Genomic DNA, 19,790 nt, shown 5'->3' with positions numbered 1-19,790 from the left:
TTACTAAGATAATTTCGATTTTTTCTCTATGCCCATCGTGCTGGATGGTACCAGTCTAATATTTTATATTAAAATATCTATGGGTACCTACATATTGTTCATAATTAATAGCATAGTGACTATGTACCGTATTTGTTCTATAGATGGCATTAATAATATAAAAATTTATTTAATTTAAATTACTCAGTTAACACACACTACATACACTACACTTGCATTCTATATCTATGATACACCAAATTAAACGTGTACAACTTTGACATTGACATCCTTAACCGTATATACACTAGTCTCTCTAATCTGTCAGCAGTATGTGACAGTCATAACTTGACAGTGATAACTGCCAAGTGCTTAAATTTGCTTAATAATTTAGTTTTATTTGATTGATTTTAATTAATCTTTACAATTTTTTATTTCTGTGATTCGGTGCGATTATCGGAAATTATTTTTATATAAAAATAGAATTGATTGTATTAAATTGTTTTTGTGTGGATTCATGAAAAATACTGGGAATGTTACTATTATTATTCATATCTTCTCCATAATAAATGGTGCCTGAAGAAAAGGTTTGTAAATACTTTGTTATTGTGTAAATAATAGCCTGCAATTTTTAACTTAATAACCGTTAAAGCAAATATCAAATATATATTGATTCCTGTACAGTTATAATTTTTCATTGTAGGCGAACAATTTTAATTAATAATTCATTATAATTAACATACGTGAATACGTGATTATAATGTCTATTGTTTATGTCTATAAAAAATTGATTTGTATCGGTTTTGTCGTTTGCCTCGTTTACACCAGTCAGGCGGTAGTTAGAGTGAGTAGTTATTTTTGTTTAGGTAAGTTCCTGTTGTTTAAAACTTGTTTATATGACTAAATCACACGGTTAATATTAAATATCTATTTATTACATCTTAATGTTCATAACATATAAACAATGTCAAGTGACCCCAGTTCCTCATTGCCTCTCCGTGAGTATGGTGTAATGGATTTTAATTATATATTTTTTTCATTTTATTCTATCTTTTTCGAGGTTGCACAATGACAATATTAAATAGTATTATTATTATATTCTTGATTGTAGTATAAATATCTTTTTTTAAACTATAATATAAAGGAGGAAAGATTTGATTTTTTGTTCGTCCTTATATAAATATCAACTCAAAAATAACTTATCCGCTTTCAAAAATGTTTTCTTATAGAAAGTTACATTATCAGAGAGTAATAAAAGCTATATTTATATTTTATTAAAAAAAATTAAGACATTGTGGCAGGTTACTAGTATATAATAAATATGATCATATAGATAGAGATATAATAATTATAATAATTTACTATAATTATTTATGATTATTCTTAAATGATTTTGTAATAAATTAGCAATAATGTTTTTTTTTTAATATGTTATGAAATATTTACTAGGACAGATTTAACGTCAATGTGTGACTTAGTGTAAATATTGAGATTAACATAGATGTAATATTAATTTAAATATGAACTATATCATATTAGTTTTTATAATAACAATAATTTAATAGCATTTGTACATATATATTTATATTACTAACTTCTTTTTATCTTCTGCTTTATTGAATCAAGCAAGTCATTTTTTATCAAAATTGTGCTAATTTTCATTAAGCAAAATTAGTTGATTGGATATGTAACTGACCAAGCGCTCAGCAAATTTAACTAGTGCATAAATTGTTGTTTAAATATTTAGTTAGATATCATTTATAATATTCTACATTAATAATTATGTGTAGGTATAGAATTAAATAACAAAATTTTGTTATTTTTTATGAATATATGACTTACAAATATGTTGTCTAGTTAAATTTTCTTCTGATTGTAAATTACAACAATGTCTTTTTCTAGAAATCTGTCCAATTTTAGAATAAGGGCATAGAGGTATGCAACTCTGGCCTCCCGAGCCGTACTACAGTGGCTACAATCCTTCTGCAACTGCAGTGTCCCACTCCTTTCCTTTCCCACATAAGTCCCTTATGTCTCTTATTTATCAATTTCCTTTATGTTTTTCCAACATTCCCCTCCTTTTTCTTCAATTTTCTTTTTCTTGAATCCTTTCTCCATACCATTGGTGGAAACCAACAAATGCAATCCCAAAGAGGGTTAACGTCAGGCAGGTGGCCGGATGTAAAACTATAAGCCAAGTCTTTTCGTAATATGGGTAAAAAACATATCACGCCAACCCCAAATGATAATTGGGATAATTTTATTTCAATTTTATGTCATCATTTCCAGTTCTGGAGACTCTTGACTCCTTCATCAGATAGTATACGATCTATTTGGGAAGTGAAATTAATTATTTTTTGTCAATTCTAATAGGTTCGATTTATTTCCTATAACCTGTCGTGTTTAATAGTACTCTCACGTTGAGGTCAGAATATAAATGTATTAGTACATTTTCATAGGCGGGTTATACGAAATTATAATGTTATATAGTGTTACAATTAGTCTATAGCGGGTTTTTAGTTCCCCTTATCGTTATAGGTCATAAAATAACTATACTTGCAGATTTGCATTGCAGAGATTGCAAATGAAGGCAAATGCGATTACATTCTCGTAACGTGTTAATATACAAAAAGATCCTGTTATTACGCCATGGCGTCATAATGAAAGTAAACGTACTTAGTGGCGCCGAAGAAATGCGATCTCGTCTCGAGATAATTGTAAGGCATTCCACGGCTGTGTGACGCACCAACTGTGCCCTTTGGAGTCAGACTACATATAATCTCGTTTTGTTGATATATCCAAAGCAGTCGACTCGAGATTCAATAAGGATTAATTTAATCTTCTATATTCTGTCCGTCCTTACAGTGGTTTTATTTTTTTATATTGGTGATAGTAGAATGGTAATTCCGTTTGCGCTATCAGTAAATGTTCAGTTGGAACATCGTGACTGATTCATCAAAAATTAACCTGTTAGAATATATTGCTTGCAATGGGGCTTCTATACTCCGAGAATGGTAGTTTTTTTTTATGGATAATAAAGGAATAGTAACCCCGCCTACGCTATCGGTATACGCTACACGGTACACGGGGCATTAGTGATAGATGATAGGTGATGATGAAAGCAGGTCAGTTAGCCCACCGTGATGAATTACATAAGAATTAACCGTGATGGTTTCCAGGGGAACTGCATGGAAGTCGACCTGACAGGATATAGGATATATTCCTGACAATGGGACTGTTAAGACCCTATTACTAACAGTCCCTTCCCCCCGAGAATGGTAGTAGTGCGGAACGGTAGCGATGCTTATCGGTCTTACACTGAATTAGTTTTTGCTATTATATATATATATTTTATTATATTATGTCACTTACCATCAGGTGAGCCGCATGCTCGTGTGTTGTAAAAAAAATGTTGGTTTACTGGATTAAAAAGTAACCTATGTTCTCCGTCTCAAATTCAATGTATATGCCCATTTAAGGAAAATTGATTAAGCCGTTAATACTCCGAGAGGTAACATTTAAAAAAGAATTGTCAAAATGTTGTTATATCGTATCAGCGGTTAACTGTTGCTAAACATAGGTCTCCACCTTTTGGGGGGTTTTGCCAGTAGTTGCTACGCTGTACAACCGGCAACCATAGTAAGCTTTGGTGATATTTTAAGAGGGACGCTGCTGCCCATCCCTCGAGTATTAAGTTTATTTAGTCGCCTCTTACGACACCCACGGGAAATAACTACACGGCAGAATGTTATATAGCTAAAAGAAAAACTAATAACTTAATTATACTGATTCTTTCTACTATTCGAACTACTTTCGAAGACTTTAACAATCCATTAGTATCGATTAAATGTTTTTTTTTTAATTTTTAGTTGAATGATGATCGAGGCCACACTTTATAAATAAGTCATAATAGTGAGAGAGTCCAAGAGGTGACAAAGGGCGTAAAATTCCAATAAATGCCTGCGATGCCGTGGGCGGCCTACTTTTATGGCTGAGACAATATACTACATCGATTGCATGTTAACGTTGGTAATTTATAGCACTTGATAGATTTTTGAACTATTTTTTATAGGACAATGAGAGCGTGATTATAGAAGTATGGGTGGAATAATGTTGTAATGACAGATGCAGAAAAGCAGATGTGTTGATTTGGTAATTTAGAAAAGGATCAATGACAGAAGAATGATGAAAAAGTATCTTCTTTCCTATTTGATATTTTCTAGAGTTTAAACTATAGATTTCAGATTTTTCTGGGCTATGGCTCCTTTAAAGGAAAAGGTCAACATTTCCAGCTAATTTAATTTTTTTATTTTTACCAATTTAAAAAAATTAGGTTATTTTTTCCTAAATGAATAAGAACTGTTCTCAAATTAGGGCAAACAATACATATTTATAAAATTTAATTTAAAAATGTGTGGAACAGTGTGTGATGGAAGGTTATATGGGACTGATATTAAATATATAGTAATTTATTTGAGATATGGTAGGCACCAACACCCACGGCGGGTTAGTGCCGCCCCATTGGGAATCTGTGGTCTAGACGGATGTACATCGACTTTTCGTTTACATCGGTAATCTTATAAAATTATAATAATGAAAAAACAACAAATATAAACAACAGATTACGGCATTGTGATTTACCAAAAACCATTCTTAAACATCTTTATTTGTTGTATTGTTGAAATCATTGCGGTTTCGTGTTAAACGCATATTAAGTAGTGGGAAACCCATATGGGTAGGAATACTGTCTTTGGGGCATTATTAGTCTATCTTTTAACAACGATTTCTCTTGTATTTCCTTATCGTTTTTGTTTCTATCGATCAGAAAAATAATAAGCAATTATAGTCTATTTCAATTAGAAATTAATAAAAAAAATACTTAGTTTTTTTTATTATCACAGAAATATTTTCAAAATGAAACTGTAACAAATTGTAAATATTCAATCATTTAATCAAGTTTTATTTGTTTTTAATTTTATCGACTCGACTCAAATCGACTATAGTCGAGTCAATTAATTGTTTGTTTACATTTACGTTAAATTCTATTAAAACATTTTATAAGATTTTTTATATTAGTAATTTAAGATCTACTAATATAGTATGACAACAATATTATCGATTAAAAAAGAATCATCAAAATCGGTTAACACAGGGAAGTTTTTTGTGTATTATACTCGTACACAAAAAAAAAAAACAGTAGAATTGAGTATTTTGTTTTAGAATCGGTTAAATTGCCGTGACTAAACAATTAAATATTTTATCGTGTGACAGAAATTGCACGGTTTTCTTTAAGTTAATCATTGTACTAGTCATTGCATAAAAGTTGAATGTAAATAAGACTTAATATTATAAATTAATGTTAGATGTGTAACAAAGGTATGATTAATTTCAATATACCTAGTATCAATATGGCGGAAAATAATGACATGACATGCGTTAGTGGTATCAAGGCAACGTATGCATATGAACCGATATCAAACGAAGGTTATAGCTTCTATCAGTAATTACGAGATTTCCACTCATCGGCCCATAAATGTACTCACTAATACAACACATAGATTCTCTGTTTGTTATTTTTTTGTCTGTACGTTACGTCATAAAATTCAAGTTTTTTTTGTAATCTATATATATTATGTTCTCGTGTTAGTCCCATATTAATTTTGACGTTTGAAACAGTCGTTTTTCTTTGCCTTTGAGTGAAGATACGTCAAGGTATATTGTGTTCGTAAATAAATAGAACACTAATAAAAAAACGAGTCAGCTAATTAGCTGACAAAAAGTTGACCTGTTTTTCAGGCTCAATGCTCTATCTATATAAAATAAGTTTTAAATATAACGTTCCGTGTTCTAAATTCAAAATTTAATTAATTTGCTAGCAATAGGTCTGCTTGTTCCCGTTACTAACAATCTTCTAGACCAATGTATGTAGGGTAAAGATTGGGCAATGATCAATGCCCAATATCGCACTATAACTTCTAAAGGATATATAAAGAGGGGGGGGGGGGGGAGCGAATTTTTCTCTGGAAACCATCGTGGTTAATTTTTGATGAAATCATCACGTTTGGCCGAGTTGCTTTCATCTTCATTTGTCATCCTTCACTGATGTCCTACCAGCCTATACCGATAACGGAACCGTTATCACTGTAAAAAAATGGAAGCCTATTTACGATTGTTAATTTATCAAATAATCGAAGATAAACTGATTCAAAACAAAGGTATTTGAAAACTACATTAGTTTTATTATTATGTAATAGAAATATCAAAGCTAGATTATTGGAGTTTTTACGCTAATCTATGAAATGACTGCTTTTTAATGCTGAGTCATTGGGGAAAATGTAAATTTATTTAAGTATTGTCTTATAATTCAATGCACGTATTCGTGTTTCAATATTTATTTGCGTCCTTGCATATCTGTATTTATAAATTAAAATGGCTGACTAAATGACATATAAATCAAGAGTACAGTGTTGAATTCCAAAGTTTGATTTACACGGAGATTCCTTATGTGATCTAAAGATCAACTAAAGAGATGGTTTCTAACTGCCCCCTTGTTAGCAATATACCCTATCAGGTCGACCTTCAAGTGGTTCCCCCTGGAAAATACCGTGGCTCATGTAAAATTCGTCGCGATGGGACAACTGACCTGCTTTCATCCTCACTTATCATCTTTCACTGATGCTCCGCTGGAATATTGGTATATCGATAGCGCAGGCGGGGCACTATTTCATTTTCTTTTTTTTTTATTTGATTCAAAGATAATTTTTTTTTTAAAACATTTTTGAACCCTTTTTTTAATTTGAAAATTCTTATGAAAATAGGAAATAATAGGTTTACTGAGACTGGAAACTCACCTATCCGTAACTTAAATCCTAATGTAGAGTCAATATTGTAGACTAGTTGTATCCCGCGGCTTCGTCCATGTGAATCAGTACATAAAGTACCCTGTGTGAGGGGGAAAGGGATTGTTAGTAATGGAGACTGAGAATCCCATTGCTAGCAATATACCGAACCAGGTCGACCTCCTCGCGGTTCTCCCTGGAAACTATCATGGTTAATTTCTGATGAATTCATCATGATGGGCTAATTGGCCTGTTTTCATTCTCATCTATCACCCTTCACTGGTGCTCCGCCAGTGTATCCCGTTAGCGCAGGCGGGGTTACCATACCATTTTCACCCATAAAAAAAAGTACCCTGTGTGGTAAGTTGATATATAACCTACCCATGTACCAAATTTCATTCAAATCCGTTTCGTAGTTTTTGCGTGAAAGAGTAATAAAACTATCATCCATTTATCATTACAACCTATTTCATTTATTAGTATACATTATAGTAAGAGGGATAAAATGAAGTAATGGTGTGCCGGCCATATCTTGAAGAGCAAACCGGTGGGGAAGAAAGGTGACCTCGTACTTGCAAATGTTGTGTAGGATGACTGCCCACTAGACGGAGCGACGGCGTCAAATGGTGACAGGACCGTTTCTTATGATAGGCTACAACTATAGGGCTATTTTTCTCCACTCCACTCTCTCCACTTTATTCCACTTCTGGACAAGTGACGGCTAAAATTGAAATAATGATAATGGAATAGATAATACCCAGCAAGTACTAGGTCTGAAAGCTTTATATTTTTTATAAAGGCTTCGTGAATTTCTAATGAATATTAACTAGTGGGAAACCCGTAAGGGGGAAGTAACACTTTGTCTTTGGGGTACATATTTATTAGTCTAGCTTTTAAGAACGGTTCATATATTATATATTAATATTCAAATTCATTTATTCAATAACAATCATGCAATTGTATTTGAAATAAGTTATAATATTTTATAAACAAAAAACTAAAGAAATAAACTATAAAGTCAATTAAAAAATAATACGAAAAAAAACAAAATGGTAGCTTATAATAGATAGTAATATAATACTTACTAATATAATAAAATTGTAATATAATAAAGTATGTCTGTACATGGAGGATATTTAAGAAAAAATAATATGAGGTTATAAATGAAATAGAACACATCCAGATTTCTTTAAATTTTTTTTATTTTTCTGTCTGTTTGTTGGTACGGGCTAATCTCCGAAACTGTTAGACCTATTCAAATGAAATTTTGCATGGTGGCACCTTACATCCCCGATTAACATTTTAGATACTATTAATCACGAAAAATTAAAGAGTTCCCGTGGGATAGTAAAAAAACTATAATAACTTGTACAGCTTAGTACACAACCTACTTAAGTAACATTTTGTCTTAAGGCAAAAAATTAGAACGACACGGCATTTGTTAATTTTGGCCCAGTATTCCCAGAGATAATAAATAGGTAGGTATCAATACATACATCGAGATATACTAAACAGGAATAACAAATACCACACGGACAAAGTCGCGGGCATCAGCTATTTGTCATATAAAATTGTAATGTATAATACTTTTGTAGGTATACAACTACATATAATAAATGCAAATCCTCGTGACCATGCAACTCGATCGAATCATATATATAAGTATCATAAATGCAATGTTTTTAAGTACATGCATTTAAAAATAATAAATACCTAACAAGAAATCGTTCGGCCATTACTTAAGCCACTGGATTGACAACTTTTAGGGTGTCTACAGATTTGATCATATTTACAGCTTTTGCTGTAATATTTTATTCTTTATTGCGATTTGAAAAAGGAGAAATAAATTCGTTTATTTTTTTTGTGTATACATAAATATTTTTTTTTATTGTAAACCGATTTTGACGAGTCTTTTTACAAGTAATATAGTTTATTCACATATTAAGTTCGTTACGAGTAAGTATGAATATATATTTTTTTACCCAACTTATGTAAACGTTTAAAAGTAATTTTTTGATAATTTTTTACACTAATTTCGAAAATTTATGTGTGGTTTTATATAATGTTCAAAAACAAATAAGAATACATTTATTATTTATTTTTTACTGATTAGTCTTACTTTATAAACAAAAGATTATGGAGTCTAAAAAATCTTGCCGAAAAGATTCTATCGAAGTGGTTCAATTGTCAAGATAGTCAGCTGTATTGATAAGAATGACATCTTTGATAAAGTATTGTAGGTAAAATCTGTCTGGTATTTATTGTATAATGTATAATCTATAGTTGCAAAAAAAAAAAAAAAAAATACACGTAGAACTACTTTAAACGTGACAAAATGGATATGGGTCCAACACGCGAGTAAACTCCGTTGATTGCACAAGAAATTATAAAAAAAAAACACGTACATATACATAAAAAAAAAAAAAAAAATTAAATGAAATTAAAATACAGGAAAAGGACTTTTATGACAAAAATTGTATGGGAATAAACCTTATCACTAATTGGCACAGATATCATAAAACATTCAATAAAAAATATATCTTTTTTTTTTAAAAAAGTTTTTAATTTTTTCAATAGCATTAATCGTATATCGTTTATCGAGCCGCGTAAATTTATAGGCACCTTTACAAGTTTCGCAAACAGCCGTCAGCCTTGATTTTATCGTCAGTGCGTTACGCTACGTTGCCTTCGACACATCTGTGCCACCGCTCGGTTTTCCCTTTTTATTAATTATTAGACAATGTCCAAGTTTCCTTGGTGAAGTTGGTGTTGTTGTATCAAGCGTATTAATTTGTGTAGTTAGTCATATATCTAGGTAAGTTTGTTTTTTTTTTTCAATAGTTCAACATGGTGATAGTTTGTTGTGTTGACATGCAATCGTTGCTAATGAACATCGCGTGAAAGTGTTTTAATACGTTTTGTTTATATTGGATTCTTATCGTTCATCGTATGTTTACTATTTATACACCTTATTGTGACAGTGAATGGTGAAAGATTTTGGTGTATCTACTAGTGAAGTACACGTATGCAATATTTTGCTAATGGCTCCAAAAAAGGCTTAGATTTTTTTCTTACTAGATACATATATGTTGTTGTATTAGGTATATGATGTTTAGTACCTCGGCGTATTTTTTTTTTTATAAAAATAATGATCTATGATGTGAAAAAATCGCTAATATAAATAGGTTTTTTTTTTGTTAAATTATTTACATAACTATTGTATATAATTATTCTTTTTTTTTTAAATGTTTAATTTAAATATACTTGTACATGCCAAGACTATATTTGTTTAATACAATTTTAAATTAAAAACATATTTGCTCGACATAAAAATATACCATTAAGATGAGAAAATAACAGGCTTATAGATGTTTTGTATGTTTAAAAAAAACTTGTTGATGCCTGATGGATATACATAAACAGGTTATTCTAAGTACATATGCTCGATGCGAGCCAATTGGATAAAGACAAAACTTGGGTTATATCACACAGCGTCACCTACATGCAAATTAAGTAGATCTTGTACTAAACAATTAATTTCTAGTCTCTATTTTTTTTTATACAATTCACAATGGCAAACAAGCTGACGGCCCACCTGATGGAAAGTGGTAACCGTCGTCCACAGACATGACCAGTACCATGGACATAACAGAGTATACTGTTTCGCCCATTATACATGTTGCCATTTCTGAGGACTTAGGTGTTATTCCTCTGTACCCTATAAATTCACGCTCTTCAAACCGAAACACAGCCATGCAATCACAACTGCTTTGCGGTTGAAATTATGATTATAGCTATATAGTAACGTCTAGACTATTTTACGAATTTTCGACCATCGAAATATAAGGAAGATTATTCATGGATGATAATGGAATGGTAAATTTTGCAGCACAATCAGTATATACTGGCTAGGCACCAGTGAGGATATGTTAGGTAAGGAGCAAAGTAGGTCGACGAATGTTGACGAATTCATTAGGAATTAACCTTTTCTAGGGGGAACCGCGACCTGACAGGGTATATTGGGATATAGGAGTATTTTCAAGGGGGGGGGGGGGAGCCTCTTAAAAAGTTGGATATGTACTCACAGATACGTTTTTGTCGTCTTTGGGTGGCCACCAATCAATTGTAGGGTGGGCATGGCGAGTGCACACAATAACAAAAATAGATTATATAAAAACAGTGTCGTGTTTAATAACATAACAAATTATGGGCACAATATGGAAGTAAATATAGAATATTGATAATAAATGTACAATTTACAAAATTTAATCAACTTATCTATGACCTTAAACCTCAGTAGTACACAACACAGTTGTTTATTACCGAAAATTGAATTATTTCTGCATGCTTTAGTGTCTGTTTATTTATATTTATAAATAATAAACACTCCATGGAGTTGGTTGGCTGTGTGGTCCCGGTATAGAATAGGTCATCCCTTCCTTTCCCGTGGGTGTCGTAAGAGCCGACTAAGGGAGGGCGAGGGATGGGCAGCAGCGACCCTCTTAAAACATCTATAAAGCCTAACTGAGGTTACCAATCGGCCTACTAAGTGTGGCAACTACTGGCAAAACCCAAGGGGGAGGCTTATGTTCAGCAGTGGACAGTTAAAGGCTGATATGATAATGATGGAGTAGGTACGCATGATAGACAGAGACCAATATAGTCCAGAAGATCATGAAAAATGATGATGATTGATGGAGTAAATTCACTGCAATAACTAATTTTAAATTTAATTAAATTTTTAAATAAATTTTAAAATTAAATTTAAAAATTGTAACATCTCATATCTTTTTTAATATTATTTATTGTTAATTTTTTCTAGTGGCCTTTATAAATATATGTTTCAACGTAATCACCGTATCTAATGATAGTTAGTGATGCATAGCATTCTATAATACAATAACGTTATTTATTCTACTTCATGCTATAATGCTGTGACACTATTTGTCTTCTTTGTGAAGGACTCACCGTAACCCTGCTCGTACTGTTAGCAGGGTATATAAGTTGTCTTATATAATTTGTATAAATAATAAATTTGTGTGAATATAAACCACTAAGTAGTATCAGTATACCACTAAGTAATATCAATATAAAATTTTCAATACTTTTATATGTCATGTGACATAAAAAAGTATTGAAAATTTTAAACTCACTCATAATGTAAATGTACACATCTGCCACATCTGTGCATGAACGCACTTAAATATACCTAAAACGTTTTTAAATGGATTCCGGTTTTTTATCAGAAAATAGATAAATGTAGATAATAATTATTGCAGGTACTTGAGATTTGTTTGCGCTGACATTTGGTTTATTTACCAGATGTTATAGTAATTAGTATCTATAATGGTGCGCCATCTACCCTTTGTCTTTCTCTATGTCCTCTATCTAAAGGTTGTCTGGAAGAGATTGCTTAGCGATAAGGTCGCCGTTTGTATCACTTCCCATTACTATTTAATTTATTTATTATTTTTTACTTGATGCAATAAAGTGTAAAATAAATAAATAAATAATTGTAACAAATCGAATTGGCGACGAAGCTAAAATACAACGTCATTTCCATGGTATTAAGAGAAGTGACTAAGGGAACAAATAAAAGATTAAGAAAAGGAAAGCTGGAAATATCCTTATAACGGAACCTTATAATATTCTCCAATAGGGAACAACTACGACACAAAAAAAGAGGGCTCCCGGTCCTAGTCTTATCAAATAACGAAGGAGGACCTGAACGAGGCAACCGAGTGTGTTGTTAAAGTCGCTTTGTTCTGGTTCAAATATATTTAGGTTGCTGTTGTCTCGATAAGAGAAGAGGACAGACAAAATACTGTGTTACTGAATTTAAATCTTCTTGTAATTGTTTGTATCTATAATAAGTTTACTATTGTAATCTTATGGAGAAAACAATAAAGAGTATCTATCTAACTATATCCATTCAGTCATTAATGGTAAGCAATTACAAACATTTAGATGTTTGATATTTAGACATTCAAACATCTTTTATATTTATATGATGCTAGATAATCAATTAATATACATAATTCTGTTTAGGTTTTAAATTGCTTAAATTTATATCTATACACAGTTTTGTCTAGTTATTGTTTTATTACATGTAGATAACGTAATCTCCAACCAGTAGTATAATTTTATCCTTTATACAGTTGTGATGTGATGAACTGATAATCAGTTCGCTTTTATAAATGTGTGTGGAAAAATACGATTTGGAAGTGAAGTTTTTTGATTGCGAATTTGTATTGTATTTAAATGATTAAGACATTGGTTACGACAGAAATATTTTATGTACATATTTTAATTTTATTTTACAGTCATTATGATTATACTGTATTTAAAAAGAAAAATCTTTTAAAGAACAACTAACAATGAGGCAGTAAATCTACATATTAATTTATTTGGTAATCTAAATTGTGTAGTGATTCGAATATTTTTTCCATTCCAGAACCACGAACAAACATGGCGGGTGGTACAACGGGCGCGTTGTTGTACGCGGTCAGCGCTGCTGTTCTGGGCATGCTCCAGTTCGGCTTCAACACCGGAGTCATCAATGCTCCGCGAGCCTTCATTGAGAACTTCATCCGCGAACAGAACGACGCCTCTCCCAGTCTCGTCTTCAGTGTCATCGTCAGCATATTCGCTGTGGGCGGAATGATTGGATGCCCACTAGCGAGTTACCTAGTTGAGAAACGTGGCCGTAAGAATGCATTGCTCATTAACTCATTCATAGGTATCGTGGGTGCTGCCTTGATGGGCTTTAGCAAGGTAGCATACTCTGTGGAAATGCTCATAATTGGAAGATTTATTATTGGTATTAACTGCGGTTTTGCGACAACCGCTTCTCCTACCTACGTATCTGAAATAGCTCCGTTAAATTTAAGAGGTGCTTTCGGTACGGTCAACCAGTTGGCAGTCGCTCTCGGGATGGTTGGAGGACAGATTCTCGGTATCGATGTTATATTAGGCAGCGATGCAGGATGGCCATGGTTGCTTGGGTTAGCGATCATACCTTCAGTACTACAGTGCATCATGTTACCATTTGCGCCAGAATCACCAAGGTTTCTATTATTATCAGTACGGGACGAAGAAAAAGCGAGAATAGCATTAACGAAAATAAGAGGTACAAACCAAATCAACGATGAAATAAATGACATGCACGTGGAAGATCAAGCAGCAAAGGAAGAGGACAAATTTTCAATTGCTGATCTATTTAAGATTTCTTCTCTGCGTACTCCTCTCCTTATTGGGATCGTTATGCATTTGTCCCAACAATTGGGCGGTATCAACGCCGTTCTTTATTATTCTGTGACTATTTTCCAGTCTGCAGGTCTCGAGGAATCAGTTGCGCGTTTAGCCTCGATTGGAGTTGGCAGTGTCTTATTTGTAATGGCTCTAGTATCGATACCTTTAATGGATCGTTTAGGAAGACGCACCCTTCAGTTGGTTGGACTCGGGGGAATGACAGTTTTCTCAGTTCTGATGACGATAGCTTTCTTCACTTATGAGAATAATACAACTATGAGCACTTTTGCGGTCATTTTCACGTTCCTATATGTAGCTTTCTTCGGCGTCGGTCCGAGTTCTATACCCTGGATGATTTTATCGGAGTTATTCAATCAGGGCGCCAGAAGCGCCGCTGTGAGTGTAGGCGCTTTGGTGAATTGGTTTGCCAATTTCGTGGTTGGCTTAACTTTCATACCAATGTCAGAAGCGTTAGATAACTACGTTTTCTTGCCTTATACAGTACTATTGATATTATTTTTCTTATTCACTTTCTTCAAATTGCCCGAAACCAAAAATAGGACAATCGAGGAAGTTACAGCTCTCTTTAAAAATTAGTCTTGTCTTAACTAAATAGACTTAAGCTACATTCCTTAGATGTAAGTGTATTGAGTACTGCAATAAGTCTAATTGTGATTTGTGATATTTATTTCAACTAGAAGACGTAGACGCCAGAAATGTGTACAGGTGTCTAAGAGATATCTTAACAATGACATTTAGTTGTGTAGAAAACTCCAGAACGTTAATTGGATTTTTTTTTATAGGCAATTAATATATTTTTATTTGTAACTAATTCAAGATGTATAGGTAGTATAAACCTGGAATCTATGGTATTTATAAAAAAAAAATTAGGACTCCGGTGCAATTTTATTAATAGAAAATATTACAATAAATTTATATTTATTTATTGTGGTTATATTTTTATTTTTATGTGAAATCGAAATATTGTATATTATAAAATCAGCATACTTTATTATTAGACTATATTACATATGATGCCTTCATATTTTTATTAATAAATGTGCATTCGGTGTACCCAGTAGCCAGATTCGCATAAAACTAGAAAGACTGAATACCTCACTTATACTTGATATTTCCAAACTTAGTACTTATTATGAGGTAAATATATTATTCAAATTTAACTATAATAATAATAATTACAACATTGTAGAATTATAAAATTTCTACTTGCTTTTTAAATATGATTATCTATGATTCTGTATATATTGAAAACGTATATAATGTCTACAATGAAAAATAAAGAAATTAATATAAATTAAAGATGAATAATTATTTAAATTTTATGCAGAAACGTGGTGTTAAGATATATATTTATTGATGTTATGTTTAGAATTATAAGCATTCGTTTTACTTCTATTTTGTCTTTAGGTGTCTTAAAGTGTGACGTAAACATTTTCTAAGCATCTTGACAAATTCATTCCTTATTTGCTATGTAGTAGGAATCACATTTCAAGACTTGCACCAATTATTATGGTTAGAATATAATTTTCCATTTCTTGCCTTTTACAAACATAGATTTTGTTCGGTAAAAATTGCTGAATGACATTTGTTTATTATTTTTGCATTGTGATTATTACAAGACATTATTTATTTATTTATTGTGCCTTGTTGGCTATCAATTAACATTTATTGCACAATTGTTTTGTTTACTCAGTTTACTTGTAAAGTGTCTTTATTACGGATTTGAGTGATATTTTATTGCATTTTAACTATTTTTATTGTCTATTATTATATTATATTGATGGTTTAATTTGTTTAGTCCTTGTATTATATTATAAAAGATTTCGTTTCCACTATTTTTTTGTTCTAGATTTACTAAACTAAATTTAATTATTCATTCCTATCCAAGGCTGCTTTAGAGTTTGGAATTTTATAGTTAGGACAAGTGTGAACTACGCCATCAATATTTGTAAATTTATCTTCAATATTTGTCGGCATCAAAATTATTTACATTATTTTTCTTCTCATTACACATAAGTAGTAGTTCTATTTATGCCTGAGGTAGTTGGCATTTGGTAGAATTTGGAATTAATCTTTATAAGCGAAACCTTTAATACCTTGATACGACAAAACCGGTCAGGCAATAAAATATAATTAAATAAAAATTTCTAGAAGTAGTAAAGAAAGAAGAACATTTAGTGGTATAACTTACAACAAGAAAATATACAATATGTAAAGAAAAAAATAGAATAAATACAGTTTATATTAGTACAAGTGTTTTCGTGCAAACAGTAACAGGATCGAGTTGGCGCGCAAATATTTTTTTGATTCATAATTTCTTTTAACTACTTTAATATCAAGTATCACTGGAATTTAATTTGTATCACTATTTTTTTTTAATTAGGCACATAACCCATATAAACTTCGAGGACCAAGAAATTGTTTGATATCAATATTTCTCTTACACGCACGAATGTTTATAATTTTGTAAGCTGCTTTTTTTTAAATTATTCTTAGGTAGTTTTAAATATCTTGTATTTTATTTTATAATTAGTGCCTTAACCTTTTCTTTATATTTTTTATATTAATTTATTATGACGTCTGTTCGTAAGATAGACATGATGTTTAGAAATCGAATATATTTGTGTCACCCACAATCCCCTTAATTGCATAAGTGAAATAGTATGAAAATATTGTATATTTAAAAGTATATAATTTATAAGGATTTTATATTATTTAAATATTTTAATGAATACAAATGTGTTATTTTTCAATATATTTTATTCTTTTAAAGTGAAACATGTACATATAACATACATAATTATACAATTCATTATATTCGATTCACTAAATTGTTCGTAATGTAACTCCACCCGTCCTAGCGTTATAGTGCCAACATTTAGATACGAGTATTATGGTATAGGCCATAGGCCGTCTCACTATCAAATAATGTCTCCACTGTATGTTGTAATCGTTTACAATCAAAGTTGATTTGTGACCTTCACTACATACCATGCCACTTCAGAATTGTCTGGTGCTCATTCCAGTATCAGCAACGAAGCTTTCAGTTATGGGCAAACACATGTCTGAATGACCATGTGCGTATATGGCCATATGTGTATATGGCCACGTGTGTATATGTCCATGTGTGTATATGGCCATGTATGTATATATGGCCATATGTGTATATGACCATATGAGTATATGGCTATATGCGTATATGACCGTATGTGTATATGACCATATGTAAGGCCATGCCTTAAATACACCAACGTTTAATATAATACAGTGAAATATTTAACAAATTGTCTTATGGTAGAACAAAAATATGCAATTGTGACATCACTATACGGAGCAAAACGGACCTCATCATATAGAAACATTTCGCAAAAGATATTCATTAGATTTGATTGCCATTGTAGTGTTGCCACAAATGCATTTTATTCCTATAGTTGGCAATAAAATAAATAGTAAACATAGCGTATATTCTGTATACATTATTACATACATATTTTTACACTTAGATAAGCAACTACTTCGTAATATTCAACACGATTATGATTTCTTAGGCCTTGTGTAATTATGGTGTAATTGAATTTCTGTAAAGTGTTGCCACTTTTTAGATAACGTGGTAATTTTTAGGGTTTCCAAAATAAAAAAAAAGGTGAAATGAAACTTCTATATTATATAAAATTATAATAGTACATATACAAAAATTCAATTGGATGGGAATAGCTGCAGTAATATGTAAATTTAGCGATTAATCATAGAAAAGTTACAGGGTATGGAAGCATAACACAGGAATGACAACATGTGAATGGTACTACGGGTGGTACGGTGTATTGAGTGACGGTCATGGAATTCAAGTGTATATATCTATATATTCATAGATTGTTAAACAAGTTAACAGATCATCTCATGGAATATGTTTACATTGTTTGTCAATCAAAGTTCCATAAAAAACTATATATAGAAGTTTCATTTCTATCGATCCCACATAGTGCCACCTCTTTTTAGTAAACCTGTTTATTTTATTTAGTTTTATTTTATAATTGTACACCACATAGTAAAAACCTGTTATTCAAATTGTCACTTATAAATATAGCAAACATTTAGGCAACTAATTTACTACATTATCTAATTTTAATATATTTAAAATACACAAAATATTGTAATGACTCTAAATACGGAAATACGAATTTAATTCGTCTGTTGATATTAAATTATTATCTAGTTATCAGAGTCTTATTTCTTTGAAATTAATTTAAAATTTCCTTTTAAATATTTATAAAAAATAATATACCTATGGTATTATTGTATAGTATTATCTACAATACCATTTTCAATGTCAGGATTCTTTGGAGTAAACATCAACTAACCTGACTTCATCCTCACCAATCATCAGTCCCTGGAGTTCCGCCTGAGTATACTGATACCGCAGATCGGATTAATATTCCGTTTATAAAAAAATATGGCAGTTTTGTGACTTTAATTAAGTAAGTGTCATTAAAGATTCTCTTGTACTGGTCGTTTACCGTTCATTCTATCATCAAACCTGATAATTGATTAAAATATTAAATTTCCTAATTATCTCCGCAAAGTGCTGAAAATAATTGCAGAGCCTCATCTTGCTCCTCTTCCTCTATTTCTCCTTCCAGCCAGAATGTCTCCATCATCCCCTTACCCTGAAAGAAGTTAATATGTAAACAGTTCAGTATGTATTATTATATTACCTTTGGCCAGTAAGCTTGTAGATAAGGATTACGGGGAGGGGATTGTTAGTAATTGAAAATAGCAACCTTTGCTAACAATACACCCCTGTCAGATTGGCTTCCACGTGGTCCCCCTGGAAACTATCATGGTTAATTACTGGTGATATAACTGAGCTAAGTTGGGGGAAAGGGATTGTTAGCAATGGAGTTTGACATCCCCATTGCTAGCAATATGCCCTATAAGGTCGACCTCTACGTGGTTCCCCCTAGAAACCATCGTGAAGAATTCTTGTTGAATTCGTCACGATGGGCTAACTGACCTGCTTCATCCTCACCTATCATCTTTCACTGGTGCCCCGCCGGTGTATACCGATAACGCGGGTGGGATTACCATTCCATTACCACCCATTAAATTAACTAACTTAAGTTCATCCGTTCGTGAAGTAAGCGCATGTATGTACCGATAGCGTAGGCAGGGTTGCCATTGTATTTTGATTTCATAATATACGTAAAAGTGGGGAAAAAGGATTGTTAGGCAGGGTTGCCATTGTATTTTGATTCCATAATATACGTAAATGAATTCATCATGATGGGTATTAACATGGTTTCATTCTCATCTATCAATAAAATTCACTGGTGTTCCGCCAGCTATCCCGTTAGCGCAGGCGGGGTTACCATTCCATTTTCACCCATAAAAAAAACAAAAAAAAATATACGTAAAAGTTTAGTATTACCGTGGTTGCTCACTAAAAAAAATTAGACACGGAATACTAGATGGCGCAACAAACAAGACTTGTGTTTTTTATTGATTATTTTGTAATTTAGATAGTTTGAAGTAAAATTTCTAAATTAACGATAGGACAAAGTTGTTACGTCCATGATTTCGTCCGCGTGACCAGCAATTAATAAAAAGTATGTCCTTTATGTCTAATAATATGATTTTTTATGCAATTTAGACTGGTAAACAAGGTAATGGTTCACTGATAAACAGTACTTATCGTCACCTATG

General features: G+C 31.8%; 2 protein-coding genes across 5 annotated transcripts in view; one reads left to right on the top strand and one right to left on the bottom strand.

The window, feature by feature from the left end:
• The first annotated feature begins 315 nt into the window (after positions 1-315).
• Positions 316-18,306, top strand: LOC113518789 (glucose transporter type 1-like). 4 transcript variants are annotated; one of them, XM_026903780.3, is made up of 2 exons: positions 316-566; positions 13,273-18,306. In XM_026903780.3, exon 2 carries the CDS (start codon positions 13,287-13,289, stop codon positions 14,664-14,666), a length of 1,380 nt encoding a protein of 459 aa, XP_026759581.2. In that variant the 5' UTR covers positions 316-566; positions 13,273-13,286; the 3' UTR covers positions 14,667-18,306. The 4 variants fall into 4 exon arrangements, with proteins under 4 accessions (XP_026759581.2, XP_026759579.2, XP_031763868.2 ...); XM_026903778.3 differs by lacking the exon at positions 316-566 and adding an exon at positions 9,472-9,633; XM_031908008.2 differs by lacking the exon at positions 316-566 and adding an exon at positions 9,818-9,841.
• Positions 16,576-19,790, bottom strand: part of LOC113510472 (soluble guanylate cyclase 89Db-like) — a 33,152-nt gene continuing 29,937 nt past the window's right edge. Inside the window, exon 14 of the mRNA XM_052898582.1 lies at positions 16,576-18,754. Coding sequence (XP_052754542.1) covers positions 18,653-18,754 — 102 coding nt within the window. The 3' untranslated portion in view covers positions 16,576-18,652. The remainder of the gene's footprint in view (positions 18,755-19,790) is intronic.

The sequence above is a fragment of the Galleria mellonella genome, unplaced genomic scaffold (genome assembly GCF_026898425.1).
Source record: "Galleria mellonella isolate WM207_F2 unplaced genomic scaffold, CSIRO_AGI_GalMel_v1 utg44, whole genome shotgun sequence".
Classification (NCBI taxonomy): Eukaryota; Metazoa; Arthropoda; class Insecta; order Lepidoptera; family Pyralidae; genus Galleria; species Galleria mellonella.
The sequence above is the reverse complement of the archived record's forward strand: the minus strand, read 5'-3'. Positions and strand labels throughout refer to the sequence as shown.